At 38.1% G+C, this 24030-nt stretch overlaps 1 protein-coding gene across 4 annotated transcripts in view; it reads right to left on the bottom strand.

The window, feature by feature from the left end:
* LOC138739189 (progesterone receptor-like) overlaps positions 1 to 24030 on the bottom strand; it is a 290755-nt gene that overhangs the window by 40190 nt on the left and 226535 nt on the right. For 3 of the 4 annotated variants that reach the window (XM_069890750.1, XM_069890749.1, XM_069890748.1), the window contains one exon: positions 10274 to 10418. In XM_069890750.1, the coding sequence (XP_069746851.1) occupies positions 10274 to 10418 (145 nt within the window). Of the gene's footprint in view, positions 1 to 10269; positions 10419 to 24030 lie in introns of those variants that run through there. The other variant, XM_069890751.1, reaches the window with a different exon arrangement.

Raw genomic sequence — 24030 nt, 5'->3', positions numbered from 1 at the left:
TTTTTTTCCAGAAAAGGAAGCAGTTACAACTTACAGTGCCCTTCATAATGTTTGGGACAAAGACATTTTTTTCCTTTATTTGCCCATGCTCCACAGTTTTAAATTTGCAATTAAACAATTCAAATGTGATTTAAGTGCACATTCTAGATTTTATTCATGGTTATTTGTATACAATTTGATTTGACTATTTGAAATTACAGCACATTTTATATATCGTTCCCTCATTTCAGGGCACCATAATGTTTGGGACATTTGGCTTCACTGGTGTTTGTGAGTACTCACATATGTTTAATTCCTTCATTAGTGCAGGTATAAGAGAGCTAGGCTTGCTTCTAAGCTTTTGATCATGTGTGAAGTCTATAGTTACCATTTTTAATACGAGGACCAGAGTTATGCCAATGAAAGTCAAATAAGCCATTACGAGGGAGAAAAACAAGAATAAAACAGTAGGAGACATCGCCCAAACCTTTGGATTACAAATCAACTCTTTCGAACATCATTGAGAAGAAAGAGCACACTGATGAGCTTAGTTGTAATTGCAGAGTGACTGGTAGGCCAAGGAAGAATGCCTCTGCAGATGACTGAAGAAAAATTCCCAAAAGCCTGTTCAACAGATCAGAAACACACTTCAGGTGACAGGTGTGGGTTTGTCAAATGACTATACTCCACAGAAAACTTTGTGAACAGAAAAGCAGCGGCTACACTGCAAGATGCAAATCACTAGTTAGCCACAGAAACAGGATTGTCAGATGACAGTTTGCCAAGAACTATTTAAAAGAGCCTGCAGAATTCTGAGAAAAGGTCTTGTGGGACAGCTGAGACCAAGATTAACCTGTATCAGTGGTGGCAAGAGCAAAGTGTGGAGGCGTAAAGCAACTGCCCATCATCCAAAGTATACCATCACATCTGTGAAACATGGTGGTGAGGGTGTTATGGCCTGGGCATGTCTGGCTGCCACAGGCACTGCTGCACTTATCTCAGTTGATGATGTGACTACTGATGGCAGTAGCAAAATGAATTCTGAGGTGTAAATAAACATCCTATCTGTTCAGGTTCAAGCAAATACCTCAAAACACTTCACCCTACAGCAAGACAATAATCCCAACCATACTGCTAAAGCAACAAAAAGGAATTTTTCAAAGTTATGAACTGGTCAAAATCCAATTGCACATACCTTCTATATGCTGAAGGGAAAACCTAAAGGGACAAGTCCTGGAAACAAGCAGGACCTGAAGATGGCTGCAGCAGAGGCCTGGCAGAGCATGACCAGAGAAAATACTAAGAAGCTGGTCATGTCAATGAATTACAGACTTAAACAGTCATTGCATGCAGGGGATGTGCAACAAAGTATTAAACATGATTAATATACTAACCATTGCTATGTCTCAAATATTATGGTGCCCTGAAATGCGGGGACTATAAAGAAAATATGCTGTAATTTCTACATGGTTAAACCAACAAGGTTGGGTCAGATACAGCAATGAGCTCTCTGAACCTTTCTCCATTAACAATGGCGTGAAGCAAGGCTGTGTTCTCACACCAACCCTCTTTTCAATCTTCTTCAGCATGATGCTGAACCAAGCCATGAAAGACCTCAACAATGAAGACGCTGTTTACATCCGGTACCGCATGGATGGCAGTCTCTTCAATCTGAGGCACCTGCAAGCTCACACCAAGACACAAGAGAAACTTGTCCGTGAACTACTCTTTGCAAACGATGCCGCTTTAGTTGCCCATTCAGAGCCAGCTCGTCAGCGCTTGACGTCCCGTTTTGCGGAAACTGCCAAAATGTTTGGCCTGGAAGTCAGCCTGAAGAAAACTGAGGTCCTCCATCAGCCAGCTCCCCACCATGACTACCTTCATCCTACAGCAAGACAATAATCCCAACCATACTCCATCGGGCACACAAAACTCAAAACGGTCAACCAGTTTACCTATCTCGGCTGCACCATTTCATCAGATGCAAGGATCGACAACGAGATAGACAACAGACTCGCCAAGACAAATAGCGCCTTTGGAAGACTACACAAAAGAGTCTGGAAAAACAACCAACTGAAAAACCTCACAAAGATAAGCGTATACAGAGCCGTTGTCATACCCACACTCCTGTTCGGCTCCGAATCATGGGTCCTCTACCGGCATCACCTACGGCTCCTAGAACGCTTCCACCAGCGTTGTCTCCGCTCCATCCTCAACATTCATTGGAGCGCTTTCATCCCTAACGTCGAAGTACTCGAGATGGCAGAGGTCGACAGCATCGAGTCCACGCTGCTGAAGATCCAGCTGCGCTGGGTGGGTCACGACTCCAGAATGGAGGACCATCGCCTTCCCAAGATCCTGTTATATGGCGAGCTCTCCACTGGCCACCGTGACAGAGGTGCACCAAAGAAAAGGTACAAGGACTGCCTAAAGAAATCTCTTGGTGCCTGCCACATTGACCACCGCCAGTGGGCTGATATCACCTCAAACCGTGCATCTTGGCGCCTCACAGTTCGGCGGGCAGCAACCTCCTTTGAAGAAGACCGGAGAGCCCACCTCACAAACAAAAGGCAAAGGAGGAAAAACCCAACACCCAACCCCAACCAACCAATTTTCCCCTGCAACCGCTGCAACCGTGTCTGCCTGTCCCGCATCGGACTTGTCAGCCACAAACGAGCCTGCAGCTGACGTGGACATTTACCCCCTCCATAAATCTTCGTCCGCGAAGCCAAGCCAAAGAAAGAAGAAGAAGAAACCAAAATGTACACAAATAACCTTTAATAAAATCGGAATGTGCAGTTTAATCACCTGTGAATTTTTTGATTACAAATTTGAAATGGTGGAGCAGTGATAGGCACTGTAAGATGTGAAAATACTAAACTGCAGATGCTGGAAATTGGAAATAAAAAGAGAACATTTTAGAAACATTCAGCAGTATGTATGAAAAGAGAAATAGTATTAACTTTTCAGGCAGAAGATCCTTTGCCCTAATCTACTGATCTTATGCATCATTTTCTTTTATTAAACTATCTGCAATGAATATGTTAACAATGTGTGTTTGGCAACTTTCTGCATGGTTTGAACTTTAATTTAATTGAATAAAAAAGGGTGAAACTCCAAAACCTTGCTCCACTATATGCCAGAAAATCAAAGCAACATGGAGCATGTTAGTGACTGTCTGAAACTATCTGGTTCCATTTCCCATTGGGTGCAACATCACCCTGAAATAGGAGGAATGGAGCTACGAGGCATTTTGGATAATTAAATGTATACAAATTGATTCAACTTGAAGGTTGTTTTAGTAGCAAAATATTTAGTAGCAAAACTAAAGCTGTACACTTTCATTAGATCAATTGAAGAGGATAAGTAGACATGATTCAAATGGACTTCAGTAAAACTTTTGACAAGGTCTCACATGGCCAGTGGGCTGGTCCAGGCATTAAGGTTCAAGGAATTCATGGCATGTTGACAAATTGGCTCCAAACTAGGTTGTAGAAGGCCAAGGATATTGGTGGGTGGATGTTTCTCTGCCTAGAAGTCTGCGCCTTTGTTTTTGTAAATATATATATATATATATATATATATGTATAAATGACTTGGATAGAATGCAGAATGGAATGATAAGTAAGTTTGCAGGTGATACAAAAATCACTAGTCATGGATACCTATATTTAAAAGGTGTTTTGGAAGATAGGTAAGGCATGGACAGATATGGATCTAAAGCAGAAACTAAAATGAGCAGTTATCAACTTCATAATTGGCATGGACAATGTGGGAGGAAAGGGCTTGTTTCTGTGCTGCTTGATTCCATGATCCATGAGCACAAAATCCAAATCAATAATCTATTTTGTTTTGAATGATCAGATATCACACGGTCACAAGGGACATGGGTATTTAACAGTTTTGGAAACTGACTACTGAGAACATTTTTCTTTTGTCTTATTAAATTTACACTATTTTCTTACATACAGCTCTTATAAATCAGACTTGAGGATTCTCAGACACACAAAGATACTGCTGAAATTAACCAATATCAATGCCAATCATGTCACAACAGAAGTAAGTTTTTCTGTGGACATTCAGTCAGGACTAAATTACCTGAGAGGAGTCTGGTACTTGAAGAACTGAACTGAGTGGCAAGAACTCCAGGATGGGAGGATGGACAGAACTGGGTAGTCCATAATTAAGAATAACTCTTCAGCCCCAGATCATATACTGTCATTACTTCCTTAAATGGTATAATATTCTCAATGATCTCCTATTGACTAGGAAAGATTTCTGAATGTCATATCTGGTTCATATTTTGGTTCTATGCATTCCTACCTTTGGCCATAGTGCTGGAATACTCATTGCATTTGAATTCTTATTTTGTTTCAGAGAATGTTGGAGCATTAAACCAGGATCTACATACACTTATTAGTGTAGTACATTCCACAACTCTTGATATATAGCATTCAGGAATAGAAACTGTGTGGACTTTAAGGGGATTTGAAGCATTTTAACACTGAGATGAGTTAAATTGTTGATGAGAACTGCTAAAATTAGCAACAAATACAGAAATCTCAGCAGATCCAGCAAAACATAAAAAGCACACACCTCAGCGTTTCCTGTTTGTAACCCTTCAAAAATGGAAAAGAGAGAAATATGTTTATTTTCAGTAGCAACTGGCATTGGGGAAGGGATGCACAGAAGAAATAAAATATATTTGATGGAGTGAGTTGTAGTTACCATTACATTAATTTCCTTGCTCTGTAATGTGCAAAATATGCTACTGGTCTGCCTTTTTCCCCAATGTTTTCTGTTTTATTTCAGATTTTTATTGCAAAAATTTCAATTTACTGTTTGAATTGGCAAGCTACCAGCCCTGCAGACCTGAAACTGCCAGGAACTACAAATTGTTGCTCATCAGAGCAAGTGCCATGGACACCAACCCAGCCCTAACATAGCCCTTTGAGGTTATGCTCCGTGTACTTCACATTGGAAAGCTTTAAATGAAAGTTGCAATGTTTATTGCCAGGCCATTTCTACAATGTGTTCCAAGGCTCCAAAAGTAAACCAGGAAATTTATGGGTGAACCTGACATCAGTAGTAGGTAAATTATTGGAGGGTGTTCTGAGAGATTGGATATCTAAGTATTTGTGCAGCCAAGGACTGTTTAAGGAAAGTCAGCATGGCTTTGTGTGTGGTAGGTCACGTTTAACCAATCTTATAGATTTTTTGAGGTTACCGAGAAACTAGATGAAGGAAAAGTTGTGATGTGGTCCACATGGTAAGGCCTTTGACAAGGTCCCAAATGGGAGGTTAGTTCAGAAGGATCGGAAGTTATCCATGGAGAGATTGTAAACTGGATTTGAAATTGGCTGAATGGAAGAAGACAGAATGATAGTGGATGATTGCTTCTCAGACTGGAGGCCTGTGATTAGTGGTGTGCCTCAGGGATTGGTGCTGGGACCATTGTTGTTTGTTGCCTATATTGATGATCTGGATAATAATATGGTGAATTGGATCAGCAAATTTGCTGTTAACACTAATATTGGAGGCACTGTGGACAATAAAGAAGGCTTTCAAAGCATGCAGAGGGATCAAGATCAATTGGAAAAATGGGCCAGAAAATGGCAGTTGGAATTTAATGCAGACAAGTGTGAGTTGTTGAATTTTGGAAGGGAAAACCAAGGTAGGACAAACACAGTAAATGGTAGGGCACTGAGGAGTGCAGAGGAACAAAAGGATCTGGGAATACAGATACATAATTCCTTGAAAGTGACATCACAGTTAGACAGGGTTGTGAAGAAAGCTTTTGGCATCTTGGCCTTCATAACTGAAAGTATTGAGTTGAGATGTTATGGTGAGGTTGTATAAGACATTGGTGAGGCCAAATTTGGAGTGTTGTGTGCTGTTCTGGTGTATAACTACAGGAAGGATATCAGTAAGATTGAAAGCGTGAAAGGAAGATTTACTAAGATGTTGCTGGATCATCAGGATTTGAGTTACAGGGAAGATTTGATGGAGGTTTACAAAATTATGAGGGTTATAGACAGAATAAATGTGAGTCGCCTATTTCCACTTAAATGAGGAGAGATAAATATGAGAGGACATGACTTTAGGGTGAAACTGGAAAGGTTTAGGGGGAAAATTAGGGGTAACGTCTTCACTCAGTGAGCGCTGGGAGCAGTAGTGGATTTAGCTACCATCAGGGCCCTATGCTGAGCTTTAGTAAGGGCCCCTCTGACCTTGCCCCACAACAGGCCCAGGCTACCCCTGAGACCTCTCACTCCCTGCCACAGGCCTGGCTACCCGTGCCACCCCTCACTCCCCAGCATGGCCCAGGCCACGCCTCGCTCCCCAGCAAGGGCCTGGCCACCCAGGAACCACTCGCTATTGGCCTCTCATTTAGCAGTACCAGCCACTGGTCAGACACTGCTGGCCATGCACCCCTTCCACTGTTTACTTGCTACCGCAGGTGATAAGTTGGAATCCTGGACGCTGGTACTTCAGAGCCCCCTCCTTGCACACTCCGCAAATCTTCATGCCGCTGTTGCTAACTCCCAGAAACCACTGCGCACATCACCCTGGCATTGGCGTGGTACTGACTCTGGTCCACAGTCATGGGTTTTACCCATGCAGAGTCAGAATGTTGGAAAACACCACGCATGCTCCTTAAGTCACTTCCAAGTTGCGACTGCACCCTTGGTTCCTTCAGTGGAGATAAGGTGCATTCTCACCATGGTTTTTCTGGGTATTTCTGGTGGCCATAAAAAATGGCCGCTGTGCTCTTTGGTGTTCTGTGATGTTCACTTCAATTTCTTTTCAAATGACCAAATGTTCCAGGTTTCCTAAGTCTGTTTTGACATTTTGGAACCTTGATTGATGGGTGGACCCAGGACAGGTGAGCACATATTGATGAGTGGTTACCCTGGTGTATCAATGGTTGAGATGGGTTCCCTTATCTTCAGCCTACTCAGCCTAATGGTTAATCCACCACTGGGTAGGAGTCTGGAACATTTGATGTGGTAAATGTGGGCTCACTCTTAAGTTTTAAGAATAAATTAGATGCGAGAGATCTGGAGGGCTATGGACTGGGTGCAGATCAATGGGACTACAATAATGATGTTTCGGCAGACTAGAAGGATCAAATGATCTGTTTTCTGTACTGTAGTGCTCTATGGACACCCCTCCAACCATTGTGTCTGTTGCATCAAGAGCAGCAGGAAAACATTGCAATGAGTAATATAATGCAATATTAAAACAGTGCTCCTTTTCTCCTGTGCCATTCTTTATTGCAGAAACACAACACAATCACCTGTGGAAAATGTTTAAACAAGGCAATTGACCCTTGAGGTAGACTTCACAGAAGTTTCTTTATCCGCTTTCAGGTGCATTCTCAGCTAAGAATGCGCCTGCAGAAGCGGATAAAGCCCTGTGGAATGGTTTTTCAGGTGGCAGCCCTGAAAGTGCTGTGCTGTCCACCTGAAAGGGCCAGCTGCAGGAGAGGCGCCTCAGAGTGCACTCCGGCTCCTGTCAGCGCGGAAAGTTAGGGCAGGGGCAACTGGTGCGGGATGTCAGGGGCGGGGGGGAGGGGTGCTGTCAGGCACGAGGAGGGAGGCCTGACAGGCAGCGGGGAGGGGGGCTGTCAGGCAGCGAGGATTTAGATCGCCGGCTGATTGTCATCAGCCCGCCCCCTAGCAGCCACTTTCAGGCAGCTGCATTCAGGTGTCTTGGGGGACTGCTCAGATGTGGAGATTATACCTCCCGGAGGAGGATTGGTGAGTACTCCTCCGAGTTACCGGTGGCCTCCTGACAGCCGCATTCGGGTAGAATATGCAGCTTTACATTGGGGTATTCTGGCCACCTGAAAGAGGCTTTTAACACCACAAGAGTAATCTTAGTTTAAGGTGAAATGATAATGAAGTATGCAATCAGGAGTGAGATGCACCAAGAGCAGAGGAGGACAGGAGGATTACTGAAATGAAAATCCCAGTTCAATCCCCTTTTCAATTGTGTTGTTGTGCTAGATATCTGTGGCCATGTCATATAGTGTATAGAATTAGTTTGCATCATTATTCAAAATTTGCTCCAAGTTTGGTTGCCCTCAGTTGATGTGGTAATTTTTATTGGTAACCAGGGTAATGACTAGTGTAAAGAAACATTTTTGCAGCTACTTGTTTATAATGTTTATCATACCACAAGCAAATAAAGTTTTTGTTGAGCAGTGTATCTTTTTCACTCACAATTACAAAATTATTGTTAATAATTAAGGCAATAATAACATTTAGGTTTACTTTTTGTAATAAGATCACATGAGGTTCTTGGACAATGTAAAAAATGCCATGGTGGATGAAATGGAAATAACAGAAAAATCATACTTGTGTACATTGGCAGGCCTTTCTGTAACTGTTCAAGGTAAATCCCTCAGCAGGAGACTGCTTGAAAAATTCTTTATATTTAGAGCAAGGCTATCTGAAGTCAACTTGTAACATTATTGCTATTGGAATGTGCACTTAATGCTCCATTCAATTAGTTAATCTAAGACTCCAGTATGAATTTAAGTGGTGTACACCAATGACAAAGAGCTAATTGATGTATCATTCAGTATGATTTAAATTTTAAATATAGACATGCAGCACGGTAACAGGCCACTTTGGTCCACATACCTGTGCTATCCAATTACACCCAATTGACCTATACCTCTGGTACATTTTGAACAGTTGGAGGAAACTGGAGCCCCAGGGGAAAACCCACACAGACACCGGGAGAATGCAGAAATTCCTTAAAGGCTGCATGGAATAGAAACCTGGGTCGCTGACACTAACAGCATTGCTCTAACTGCTATGCTAAACATGCCACCCCTATCCTTTTATTTCCAACTAAAGATCATTCAGTAAATTGTCTAACAAATTGTCTTGCTTGGCTTCTGAAAGAATGGAGATCTCTAATAGAATGGAGCAAATCTGGATCACCATTATCATACTGAGACAACTAAAATGTATTGAAAGATGTGTAAATTTCTATGAGAGTCACACATTAGAAAGATCATTATTTTATACCTATTTCTAATTTCCAATGAAGAAGTAATGATACATGGCCTTTTTGAACTGCTACCATTCATGCAGTGAATATACTCCCACATTGTTGCTGGGTAAGGAGTTCCAGGATTTGGTCTGAATGGTAAAGAACTGGGAATCTGTCCAAGTGTGAGATTTGGAGAAGAACTTGGAGATAATGCTTAGCATATTTTCTCATCCAGAACAGGATACAAGACTTGGACATGTTGTGGAAGGAGCCATTAAGTGATCCTTTGAAATTACCTCTTGATATTCAAAATCTAGTTGCATTTTACCCTGCCAGGGATCCTCTAGTTATACGATCTTCTTCCTAGTTTCTGAAGGCTGTGCTCCATCCATTAAACCATCTGCTACTTTCTTATAGCTGTAATGCATTGCTATCTTTTACTGTGAATGCCAGAAAATTGCCACTTCACACACATCATATAGTATTCTGTCCACTTTCTCAAACATAAATGGATAACAGGTGTTGAGAGATCCGATTTCATGCAAGTCTATTGGGTTTGCTTTCCCTTTCCTTTACGTTGCCTCTTCTTCATCCATTTGGAATTTGGAAAAGCTGGGAGTTTTGTTCAAAATTATTTTCAATCTTTATAACATAGCTTTGCCCTTCCAATTATTTAACATTTTCAAGCAAACAAGGATGGATGGATTCATACTTCTAAAGTACTTCTTATGCACAGGTCAAAGACAACACAAAGCATTTTCAATAAAATAAACAAGGTTGTGTCTGTAAACTATCTCTGCAATATACCTATACAATTTAAAACAAAACTTTAAACACTTTAAATCCTAAATAAAAGAAAATATAAACGAAAATAACACAACTACTTACCTGCATATAGCCACCAACACCATTCAATGAGATCACCATTCTCAACTCATCACATCCTGGCATAAAGCTGTGAGTCAAACTACAGGGTATTCAGTTTGTTTGAACTGCACATCCTTGCCCCTCTATGAGAACTTAGATGTGTCTACATCTGATCTCCAGCTCAAGTCAGAGTTCCACATTTGCCTGAGCATACACAGAATTTCATTACTCTCTGAACTATAAACAGCTGACAGGCAATAGTTCCTAGCCAGCTGAGTCAATTTAGTGTATAGCATCAAGACAAGCTTTGAAGATAGAATATGCGAGCTACGTTAGCATAACAGCAGTGAGCTTCATGACAATCAGTGCACTGAATTTGCATAAATTTAGGACAAAACTAAAGGATTTATTTACTCACTCATTAAATATCAGATCTGGTGCAAAGTACAGCATTTTTCCTTTGACATGCTTATATGATCGCCATCCCATTGCAAAAACCATCAGGCCCATCCACGAGTACTGAATAAGGGTCATTTGATCATCTATGTGCAAATTCCGAAATCCTGTAAGTACATAAGTAAATGTTAACAGGAATCCTTATTACTAGAACTATTGGTAGAATATCTACCATTGTGTGCACAGAGAGAGACTAATGAACATATAATAGCTTTAAAGGCCAATAAATCATCAACTTTACAATTTCTCTGAGTAGAAAATGTTAAATCTAGCAGTTTACTCACCTCCAATTTATCAACTTAATAAATGTCTTGATAATCAGGTCTGTACTCTCAATAGCTGGAAATGATATTGTTATGAGATCATTTTCAGCCATATTCTACCTTATTTTCACTAAATTCGTCTGATAATGATCATTTAAACTCGTCTAAATTAGCATGCTTAGTGATAATTATCACAAATTTAGCAAACTTCAACCTTTTTTCCGACTAAGGTTTTGGAAACAGAAAGATGAATTGTTTATCCTTTTCCAACTAATTGAAGACTATCACTTCTGGAAATTCTCACAGATATTTATGAAGTAAATCTTGTGTATCTTCTCAACTATTAAAGAGGATATCCAGTATCAGAAATAACGCATTAGGCACACACATACCCTAGCGCTTTTGTGTCAGAATGTTGCTGGATGATAAACATAAGTCCTGTTTGCAGACTGTCATCATGGAAGCACACTTCTGTTTGAAAGTTTTGAAGCGAGCGCTCTCAATCACGACTTCACTTTGGCCAGGGAACAATTGGCCTAACATTTGTAGAAAACAGCTCAATTTCACTTCAATATCATGCTTCCAATTTGAGATTGGAATTCCACTCACATTTCCTGAACATATTTAAATGACACAGGCATTTAGAAAATAATGAAGGGCACTTTGAAGACAGTGCATGTCTTGCTCAGCAACTAATATGCCCCACAATATCAGTGAAGGAGACCCCCACATTATGGAGGGGTTGCTTTCCTAGAAAGTGGTCAGTATTGTGATTTTCCATAATGAGAAGCTGAATCATCTGAAATGATTGAAAAATGTTTATGTATTTATTGTTTTCACAGATTCAGTAAGAGAGAATTTTATTCTGCATCTCAAATCTACACATATACATGTAGCAAGCATCTCAATTTCAATTGGAAACATTTGAATATTTCTCATTTTAAGAATGAAACTCTCTTTGCTAGTAAGCTCAAGGGCAAGTAACATGCAAAGGGTCTATCAGGCAGGAGAGATACAGAAATATTAATTGCCTGTTACTTTAACATGGAGCGCTTTATTGGATTAGAACTTTGATGACGAATGAGGAATCTTACTGAGTCTTGTAAGATGTCTAACCCTGATAACTTCCCCACTAACCACCCTGGACATATGGCACTTTTAAGTTTCAGGTTCTTTCACATGTATTGGATACCTGATAATTGATTGCTTTAATAAAAGCTTTAAAACAAATATAATTAAGCAAGGATTTTTCATTAAAATTACAATGCATTTTCTGAGTACCTATTGATCCAAAATATCAATTTATTATTACAATGTGCTAATTAACAATTCACTGCTGCCAGAACTGGAGAGGACTTGGATGGTATTAATATGGTTTGTAGACAAAATCCTTCTGGAAAGGATTGATCCATGTTGGATGTCATGGACAGTTTAAAGCATACTCTTGTTGTTAATTATATTTTGTTTTGAATTTTGGAAGTGAGATTTAACAATTGAAAATGAGGCTGAGTCGTAAGTCTGAATACATGATCCTTACTAATGTGAGAATAAGCAATAATTTGACTGTAAAATAGGTATAAATATAGAATGAGGAGCAAAATGAAACCGTGGGATGGGACATTACCCTAAATTGGTACCATGATTGTAAGAGGCTTTGCGATTATTTGGGCACAAGATGGTTTGGGCATCATTGCAGAATTCAGCCAAATGACATGAAAATCAACCTAACCATATTTTATTTTAAAAGATGTGAATGATGGAAAAGAACATATTCTTTGCACTCTGTCTCCTCTCACAGGTTTGCTTCAAAGTGTCTCCATGCTCTTTACTTTGAATCTGCTCTGTTTATCAGAGTTAAAAACAGTATTTGAACACTTTTGGTTTCCATCAACTTTTTAAAGAAATATGCTCTTTGGAGATTAGTAATTGCTTTCAAAAGGGTATCACAAAATTGCACTCAAAAGGTGAGGAAATAGCAATAGCTGTTTAGCTGTGGGCAATATATATGTAGGTAATGGCAGAGGTTCACTATGAATGCTGCTCTTGGTAGCTCTACCAGTGAGATTTTAAAATCCGTGCTTTCAAATTAAAGCCCTGTTCACATTGCTTAACTGGTAAATTGACGATTCAATGAACCAGTTCAAAATGTTGTCTTTGCTGTTCACAATGGACCAATGTTGACTGGTTCTCTGCTGGATTACTGGGTTAAAGTGCCAATGTGAATGGGGCTTAAGAGAAACCATACAAAGGATTTGTTCAAGCACTTACTGAAAGGTGATCGCTGTGCTGTGATTAAGTCTTTGACCCAGAGTTAACCAATCAAGTGTATCCTGAGCATTATTGCTTCATAAGTAGAGACCTGGTGCCTGCCTTGGAGATCACACAGATGCAAAATGAAGATAATCGGAAGGTCTGCTGTAACTTCTCTCAGTGCTGTCTTTGAGGTATTAAGATCCATAACTCCTGATGTGATTATATTTTACATTTATTTCATTGGAAGGCAAAATGCAGGCAGCCATAAGGGAATGATCGAATGACCTTGTTGCAATGCAATGACCCAGCTTTTATAAGGTTCATGTGTCACATGGTTACTGTTGTTCTCCAGACTTTTCAACCAAGTCTTTGCTCAGAGAAATGTAGCATATCACTTAGCATACCACGATTTTTGAAACACTTTTGGGAACATGGTGAAAAGCCTTTTAAAACAATTGAAGTATAACCTGAACGTAAAAATATTGTTCCTAACTTCGCCATATTGTTCCGAGGGCAAGTACAAATGAAACAAAGCAATTGTACGCATTTAGGATTATTTGTCTCATTATACTTCACCTATCACCAATTGCATTGAAAGGCAGTCACTTTGCGCATAGAAAGATCAAACAGTGTTGGCATAAAGGAGCAATCGATTGCGAGTGGCGATGTTAAGTATGAAAGCAATGCTGACAATCAATTTTCAATTCTTTGAACAGGGCCACCTTTGCCATTCAATGAAACCTGCAGATTAATATCTTATCCAGAGAATAGCATTTCCAGCAACTTCTCACTGTTTTTCTCTGATGTGCCCTAAAACTGACTTTCTATTCAGAATGGTATAATTTGATGCACAAGACATCTTGCTCTCTGGTAGCAGTGTATTTTCAATTTTAAAAATGAACAAATTCATAAAATTAACTCCGACAACAATTGGACAAGTATTTACTGCCCTAAATACCTCATACTGTGAAACATGACATTTCCTTTAAAACCATTTACAAACATAATAGACAAGTTTCCACTCTATGATAAATGATAGGTCCCCAAAGCTTGAAATTCTGACATTATAGAGGGTAATGTGTTGAATGGAGAAGGTAGAGCACATGGATGGAGTCTAGGGACCAGAGGAGAGAAAGGGGGCTTATAGAAGATTTAAGATAGAGAGCTTCCCCTTACCCTTTGTCTCTCTTCTGCTTATTTTTGTTTGAATTCAATCAGGCAGCAGTATAAAGTGCAAATAAAAGATCTGACCTTCTGTCATATTGCACTTGTAATGACATTGGCAAAATGCACGATCCAATGTCAGGTGATCTGCTGCCAGTAATTCCACATCAACCGCTGGATGTTTGGTTGTTACAGCATCAAACTTTATTACTGTCTCCAATCTAAAGCAGCAAACTTAATTCACTGCATGCTAGACAATGATAAGCTAGTAACAGCGCCTTCATGTTAGCACTTCAAGCATTAGTAGCTGGAGACGGACTGTGTGGTCCTGGACATTAATCTCCAACAATTTGAATAAACCTTTCAGGTATCTTGGCTTGATGGGTTGCACTTTGCTCTGGTCAGCTCTTATTGTATAAGATCTAAGGATGGAGTTATTACTCCTTTCTCAGAAAAGGACCATGAGCTGGCAATTGATCAGAAAATTTAACATTGGAATCCTATCCCAGAATGAAGGCAACAGAGTTTGACAACCTTGCAGGTAAGGGAAAGTAAATGAGAGTCAGCTAATTCTGGAATATCCGTTCATCTTGTTAATACAATGCTGTTACAGCACCAGTGAGATCGGGACTGGGATTTGAATCCCATGCTGTTTGTAAGGACTTTATATGGTCTCCTTGTGTTGCATGGGGTTCTTCCAGGGACTATGGTTTCCTCCAACCATTTGAAACGTACTGATGGTTGTAGGTTAACTGGGTGTAATTGGTCGCCACGGGCTCATGAGCCACAATAGCCTGGTACCGTGCTGCAGGTCTAAAAAAAATCTGCAGTTTTAGAAACAAGGATTCCTATAAAAATGAACACCTCATGTAAATTATTCAGCCACCTGCAATTTATGTAATGAACTGCACATGATCCTGAAGGAGACTGACAATGCTGAAAGTTGCAACACTTTGCAATGCTGTGGTGAGGACCATCGTCAAGATTTTCCCATCAACTTAGTTTGCAGCACTGAGCACAAATAGATAGAGAGCCAGATGTGAATAATATACAAGAATAATATACAAAATTTAAACATATAGCATAGTAACAGGTCATTTCAGCCCATGAGCCCATGCCACCCAATTACACTCAATTGACCTACAACCTGTCTCATAAGCAGGGAAAAAATATGTATGGAAGGCATTTAATTTGATTTCAATAAGGTCATATTATGCTGAAGTTGAAATGAGCTGTAAAGTTCATTTACAAATGAGGATTGTCATTCTTACCAATCATAAGGAGGAACTTCAAAATAAACTTTCAAAATTAGTTTAAGTTGTAACTATAAAACACTTCTAGGACCTAAGACATATGATAGTTTTGATGTTTTTTAATCATTTGTTTATAGTAGTGCACTTGATACATATTTGTGTAATTAAACTCATTAATATAATGCATTTTTAAAGCTCTTGGGAATAATTTTCACTTTTACCTCATGGGCAGTGATCTGGTACAATGCATCTTTAGAAAAAAGTTAAGCAGTCTGACTTTCTGTTTTCAGATTATGGGACTTCAGTTGAAAATGAAAATTTATTGCTTGGAACATGATCAAAGCAGTCATCTCCGACAAAATGAATGCCAGGAGAATTTGTAATTCACTAAACATCTTTGCCAACATCAATGTCATCAAAATGTCTCTTTTCCAAAATAAAACAGGCCTTGCATATCCATGCATTCAAAGAGGAATAAATTAAGTCATAAAAACTAGACTTGGTTATCAAGAAGAATAAACAGAAAATCCATTCTGAAGCATCATAACAGTTTGAGTCAGAGTTAAAGTGTAATGTCGTTTGAAGCAGCAATAAATTAACTTTTCATTTTTCTCTTGAAGATAAATTCTTTTTGATACTCCTAAGAAATTCCACCCCCCCCCCCCCCCCCACCTTGATCATAACTGTTTGGTGTATTGTTGAAGTTTGCTTGAACTAACTAATTTGGATCTAGTGTTTTAGTTTGATTCAAACGTGTATCACTTATTGATGTACAAACATATTTTTTGGCATTATAGAGATACAACTTTGATCAAGGAAATTTTAAAGGACATCAAAATTGTGGCTTTAAAGTTCATTGAATGAGGTCAAAGGAACATTGCTTTATTTGTTTCTCCTTGTAGGAGCAAGAATTTATCTGATCATGTTATTGATAGTAGTCGTGGGCATCAGTGGTGTCCTGGGGTCTGGAGGCAGCACATGTTCTACTTCTGCTAGTGGAATGCACGATTTACTGGGGTTGTTGGCACATGCACGAAGGTTTGGGGTGGGCTTGGAGGATTAGTTAGTGCATGTTGACTGTAATGGTGGACAGACAGTGGGTGAGTAGAGCTCCAATTTTTTCTGTTGATTCATGGTCATTATCATCAGCGCAGCCATTAGCGTGGACACAATTGTTAGCAAGATCATTACCACATTATAAGTCCTTTTGGTTTAATTAATAAATCATTTAAAACTCATCTGGACTAGCCAGACAAGCTATTTTTATTGAAATGGAGAGATGATTCATCCCCTATTCACATACACTGGATATTTTTGAGAAAATTTTGAGATATAACATTAAAGATAGGAAGTTCCTATTTTTGACATTGTGGTGTCCATTCTTAGAATTGTATTTATAATGTGAAGAATGAAAAATCACTGCATAATCAGGTGATTCACTGTCAGTTCTCCAGGGGTCGCCAATGGTTCCACATTATTTAAAAAAAAATTATATAAGGTAACCTTGATTATAGGGAGGGAGTAGATTCAGCTTTTAGTACTTTTTCTTTTTTTTTAAGTTATTTCAGTAAACAGGTTTAACATGGTTGTATAGATCACTTCAATTAAATATTTTTGAGTATTATAAACAATTATTGATGTAGTTATATCTACTTCATTTTTAATGAAGTACATAATGCTTACTTGTATACAAATGAATTATTATGCAATTTTCAATTCTGAATTTATGCTTACATGTTAAACTCAACAAAAATATTTTAAAAAGAAAAAGAAATCTTATCTGCACTTCAATATGAATTTGTTCTAATGCATCATGGACAAGAGCCTAATTAGCCTCTGAGCGGGTTTTTTTATGGATAGTAGTTGCTACTGTGACAGAGTATATAGATATGTTTTTGGGAGATAAATTGGGAAAAGTTTGTTAGAGTAGGTTACATACCAACACTTAAAACAGATCTTATTTGAAATGCTGGAGCTCTGCTAATGCTTCTCACAGCTTTTGCAAGAGCTTTGAAGAGTGCTCCAAAAACTTCACTAATAGATTGTTGTTTACCAAAGGCAACAGATGAAATAAAATGCTGGAGCCGCTGCTGTTTGGAAGGAGAAATTGCTGTTGTAAGAGGGCCATGTGGTTTAGCAAGCAGAGAGAGTCAAAAAGGCTTTCTCTCAGAGAGAGAGAGAGAGAGACAGACATATAGAGATCACTTGACAGTGTTACAGCCAGCAGAGGTAGCTGGGACTGGAACAGGACAAGCTGGCAAGCTTGTCCACAGCCAGTTTGGACAATGGCCTGGTCAAAGCTCTTGTGGTTCAAGCAAGAGGAGAGGACTGGCTGTCTAATGTTGCACTTGGAATAAGTGAAACAAAAAGGAAGTCTGTGGTGACCTGAAAGAAAGAGGTTATCATCTGAAGGGGCAAGTTTTGTCAGCAAGACACTGAGGTGACTGATGGAAGTACATCAGTTGTGGACAACCTGGAACAACAAATCTCTCTCTGCAAACTGACAAGAACCTTATCCATTTACCTTTCGAGCACCAAAAACTGGTGAACTTTATACATGTTAAATTCTGTGCACAGTATAAGAATTGTCTAAAACTAGTGATCTTGGATGAATAAGAAGTGAGATTGGACTGTGAACCAAAGAACTTTTCTGAATTTACACACACATTACATACACGTGTGCTTCGAATTAGAAGGGAATTAAAATTAAATTAATGATAAGTTAAATTTTGATTCTATTTTCATGTTTAAAGATAATTAAAAACAACTTTTGGGTAAGTAATCATTTGTCATGGTGAATATCTATTTTTGCCGGGTTTTGGGCTCGTAACACTATACTTTGTCAACAGAAATTTTATTGTGCAGGATTGAATTGGACATTGTTGGAACTTTTGGAAGGGAAAAAGTCTTAACATACCTCTTCAGTTTGGAGCAATACTAAAAACAACATGGTGGCCATGTTGGAAATGCCAAACGCAGGTTGTTGTCAGCAATCGACCTCTAGTTGTTATACGGACTATGGGAGGTGGAACGTATGCTGTCAAACCCATGCTTGGTTGGGTGATTAATGGACCACAAAGAGGAAAAAAAAATGATAATGCTCAGGAGCAGTCAATGACAAGTGTCAATACCGTATCAGCTGTGAAACTTGATGATCTGTGGGAACAGCAGTTCAGGACTGACTTTCCTGAGTGCCTCAGTAACAACTAAGAACCTTCAATAGAAGTCAAGCAGTTCTTGGATTTTGTCTCGAAAATGCATGACTGACAAAGTTCCCATACCTTTATCAGCAGCCCTTCAGAATGGTGTAATACATCGGTTAAATAGACACAATGCAACTTCTGTTTGCAGGTCATCAGACAAGTTAAAGTATTTAACCTTTCTTATGTTAAATGGAGATTCTGGTGTGCCAAATGCAGTTGAAGAATTGCCATCTCACCATGCATCTTCTCCAGATGAATGTTTGGCAGAAAATAGAGGGAACAAAATACTACCTCAAACAAGGCCAAGAAAGCATAGTTCACCAGAGATTAAGTTAAGAATGACTAACACTTATTTGAAGGGAAAGCCCCTTTTTGAATTGCCTCTTTCTAGGGATCTTTAGATAGGAGACCATGAGCCAATAACAAAGGAGCAACAAGAAGAAGATGAAGATAAAGGAAAAACTCCCGGACAAATGGAAAAGTTTGAAGAATGATGCATAGCTTGAACAATGTATTTCTGAATTGTCACTTGTATCCAAGACATCCAATTCTCCTGAAAAAATGAATAAAGTATTCCAGTATCGACAATAAATTCCAAATACAAAGCATCATTTTTATTTCCAAAACTGAAATGGAATATTTGATTGCAAATCATTTCAAAATTCACCAGAATGAAGAAAGCCAAATGAATGATGAGAAAAGTGAAGACACCAAGGAGAAGGAAATTCTTGTGAAATATGATGTTGAGGACATGGTGTGGTCCAAAGTATCTGGTTACTCTTGGTAGGCTTGTATGGTTTCTTCAGACCCTATTTTGGGTACCCACACAAATGTAAAAGGTTGGTATAAGGTTGCATGTCATGTTAAACATACAATTAATGAATAAAACTTAGAAAAGACACAAAATACATACATATTTTGAAAAGTAATCCCCTACAACCCCCCTACCCGCTTCCCTAACCTACCCACCCCCCTAATCTACCCCAAATAAAAGGAGAAAAAAAGAAAGAAAGAAAGAGGAGATCACATAACATCAAAATTCATTAGTTAATCACCATGGTTTGAAATAACATCACTAACGTGTGGGAAGGGGATTTAAAAATTCAACCCCATATAATCGAAATATGGGCTCCAAGTTTTGTGATAAAAAAGATAATTATCATATAAATTATGTTATCTTTTCTGATGGAATACAAGACTTTAACTCCATATGCTATCTCTGAATACACAAATCAGTCTCATTTTTCCAAATAAATGCCAAACATTTTATGGTCACAGCTAAAGCCAATCTCAAAAAAGTGATTTTAAATCTATTTAAATCTATTTAATTTCAATAAAAAGCTCCACTCTACTCTATCAAAGGCCTTTTCTGCATCCAACAAAATAACCATTGGTAGGTTAGATTCCTCCAGATTAATGAAAGAAATCAACATCACAATATTATCTGGCGAAAAATGATTTTTAATAAAATCCATCTGGTCTAAATGAATTAAATCTGATAAATATTTAGCTAGCCTATTAGCTAGAACCTTCAAAACAATGTTATAATCAACATTTAATAAAGAGATAGGTCTATAATACCCTGGCTTCAGTGGATTCCAATGTTTGTTAAGGATAATTGTAATAATTGCATTAGAAAAAGAATCCGGAAAAGGATGAACTTCTGTCATCTGCTTCAATTAATAAAGGAATTAATAAATCCTGAAATTCTTTATAAAGTTCAGAAGTAAAACCATCATCCCATGGAGACTCCCCACTAGGCATAGATCGAAGTGCATCTATTACTTCTTTGGCAGTAAAAGAAGCATTCAAATCAAAAAGGGTAAATCCCAAACAGATAAAAAAAAAATATCAATTTTAACCTCATCCTCCACTACTTCAGAAGCATACAATTTTTCATAAAAGTTTCAAACACATCATTAATTTCCTAAGGTTTATATATAATCATTGAATCATATCTAATGGCATTTATTGTTCTAGAAGCTTGTTCCATTTTTAACTGCCAAGCTAATACTTTATGAGCTCTTTCCCCTAATTCATAATACCTGTCTAGTTATCTGTAATAATTTCTTAAATTTATAAGTTTGTAACAAATTTTATCATAACATCATATTAACTAAATGTATTTTATTAATCTCCATAGAATTTCACTGTAAATCTTTTTCTAAAATCTCTATCTCCTTCTCCAATTCACTTACTTCAGCCACATGCTGTTCCCTAATTTTAGCAGTATAACTAATAATTTGTCCCCTTAAATAAGCTTTTAAAGCATCCCATAAAACAAATTTACTATCAACTGAATCCATATTTATTTTCAAAAAAAGCTGTATTTAATCCCTTATAAAATTACAAAATTCAACATTTTTCAACAACAAAGAATTAAATCTCCAATGATAAACATTATCGATTCTCTCTGAACTAGTACATGTTATTGTTAATAACAAAGAATGATCAGACAAAATCCTACTCTTATATTCAGCCTTCAAAACACAACCTTGTAATTGTGCTGACACTAAAAATAAATCTATTCTCAAATAAGATTCACGTCAAAATGAATAAAATTAAAATTCTTTTTCTTTAGGATTTAAACCGTCTCTGTATATCTACCAACTTCACATCTTTCATTAACACCATCAATTGTTTAGCCATTTTTAGTCCAAACTATTGATTTTGGAGATTTATCTCATAATGGATGCAAACAACAATTAAAATCACCACCTACCATACTTTTTTCATATGCTTGATTTATATTAAATAAAAAAAATCCAACATAAACTTCTCATTGTCCATATTAGGAGATTATTCATTAAAGTACAACATTCAGAAAAAAAAAATGACAATTAACAATCAAAAGTCTACCAACTGACTCAATACTTGAACCAATTTAAAAGATCACTTTTTAAAAATAAATTAAAGTAGCTACTCCTCTTGCTTTTGAATGAAATGAAGACGCTATTACTTGTCCAATCCAATCTCTTTTCAATTCTGATGTTCCCTCTCAGTCAAATGTGTCTCTTGCAAAAAAGCAATAATAACCTTCAATTTTTTAATATATGCCAACACTCTTTTTCTTTTAATTGTATTATTAAGCCCATTAACATTAAAAGTAGCAAAATTTAAATTTGCCATCATTACAAATCATTTCAAAAACCACCTTACCACACATGGTGAAGCACCTCACCATGGCAACTGCACATAAAGGACCAAATTATCTCCTCAAAAGAAAAAAAAGAAACCCCATATCTCTCTCTATATTATAACCCCCACCCTACAAAATATACTGTACGAATATGGGAGTGACCAATGCCACAAGGTAGCCAAATCACCTCCCACAAACAGAACAAAAAAAAACGAACACATCATTTCAAGTATGATATGATTCCTGCAGAACCTTATTAACTTGATCATTAGCAATGTTGGTCAATCAACTGGTGAGATTCCTTCTCTCGCCTTCCATTCTCCCCTTTCTGAATGAGAACAGGCTGTTGCAACATCTTTCTCGACTTTTCATCTGTTTATTATCCGGTAGAGAATTACCAAAAATAAGAGCTTCAGCATCGTCACTAAAGAACAGAGATTAACAGTCTCCATAAAAACACTTTAAGTACAGCAGAATATCAGAAAGAAATTTTTTATCCTTTCTTCCACAAAACAGCTTTAAATTATTTACAACGTTTAATAACAGCTTGACTCAAATCAGCATAAAAGACTCTATTAATCTTAACTACTAAGGGGCCTTGATTGCATCTCACATTTTGAACAGCAACTCTTAAGATCAATTCTCTATCTTGATAGCATAAACATCTAATCAGGAGCTTGACCTGGAAGAGGTTTCCTTCTTATCGTTCTATGAGCTCTATCCAATTCCAAACCATTCGGGAAATACTATTTTCCCCAAAACCTCAGGAATCCACTGCTGAAAAAATTGAACCAGATCCGGACCCTCAAAGTCTTCTGGGAGATCAACAATTTTAACATTATTTCTTTGACTTTGATTCGCCAATCCCATCAATTTTCTTCAATAAATAATTTCTCTGAATTTTCCAACCAGTAAATGAATCCTCCATCTGACCCATCCTTACCTATATTGTTCCACATCATCTTTACAGTCATGAAAATCCTCTTCCATCTTCTTAAATTTATCATTTGAAAAGAGTTTGATGCCCTTTGTAGGTGTTGATCAGTACGATGACTTAGTCCTTGAGAGTGCCAAATAAGCAAATTCAAAGGCCGAGAGAATTAAGCTCCTAAAACCAAAGTTGTTTTCAATGGGATATAGGCATTGCCCAAGCTGAGAAGGCAGTAGTAATGAACTCAGAGAATCGAAAAGCTAACTACACCTTTGTCTAGGATTGTGATAATCATTATTACCACTTCAAGTTGCAAAAGAGTTTAAATTTGAAGAATTGCTGAAACCTAAGGACAATCTCACTAATGCAAAAGAAATGAAAATAAATTATGCACCAAGTAAAAGCCAATGTTCAAAGTGTAATGAGTTCAATGAACCCCATATACCAACAGCAATAGAAATATACCAAAGCAATGGTTCCTTAAACAAAAGTAGTTTAATTCTCTGAGAATAGAACAAGATCAACACTTAACTTATCAACACCAAGTTATTTACACAATCCCTCCCCCCCCCCCCAACCTAACTGAAGCACAAGTGTGTGTATTGTGTTTTCAAGAAAGTCCTTTTTACTCGCCAATCTTCCACTGTCCACATTTCCAAGGCTACAGTTTCCAGTATAAAGAATCAAACAGTCATTACATTTAAGCAAACTTCAATGCTTCACTTAGAATTACCAGGCAGGAAAGATGTGGAGGGTTACAGAGATTGTTGTAACTTTTTGGACACTACAAATAGGAGTGTCTTCCTGAAGAAACTTGTCTTCTTTCCAGGTTCTTCTCACGGTGTTCTTCTCCTCTTCGGCACACCGGGGAGACTAGCCACCACTCCTGATTTCCACAGATAGTACACTCAGGCTCCCATTTTAGAACAGTCTTGAAAAAGGAGCCTTTTCAGCAGGTTACTCTTCTGTCCAGCCTTTTCTCAGACTGCTTTCTCTCTCATTCTCTGCCACCATCCCCCCACCCCCGAACTCTTGATCTTCAAGGCTCTGTGTTTTTTTTAGTTTCATTTTTCAAATATTGTAGGTTCCAGGCTTTGCTTGAAATTGTTGCTAAAGTCCAGATCCTTCAGTTTGCACCCACCCTCTGAACTTTGCAAGGCTGTGTCTGTGAAATGCATACAACCTAACAGCTAACCCAATTCTAATCCTTTTTATAAGCATATATTTAATTAACCCATTGCATCACAAAAGCCATATGAACATAAAATCTCTGCACAAAGAGTGTTTAAATAGGTCTGTGGATTCTACTGAAGCCTCTACTCAAATGCATTCAACTGACAAGACATCATTTCATGGACAGCAGGAGTCAGGAGATTAAAGTGCAGATGAGGTTCCAACAGAGGTTTCATCTATATCATCCAAAAAATCTTAAGGAGAACAAGGGAGCAGAGGTGCTGCTAGGAAGGAAGGAGTTTGTCAGCTGATGAAGCTGATAACATCATGGCATCACCCT

The sequence above is a fragment of the Narcine bancroftii genome, chromosome 7, assembly GCF_036971445.1.
Source record: "Narcine bancroftii isolate sNarBan1 chromosome 7, sNarBan1.hap1, whole genome shotgun sequence".
Taxonomy (NCBI): Eukaryota; Metazoa; Chordata; class Chondrichthyes; order Torpediniformes; family Narcinidae; genus Narcine; species Narcine bancroftii.
The sequence above is the reverse complement of the archived record's forward strand: the minus strand, read 5'-3'. Positions and strand labels throughout refer to the sequence as shown.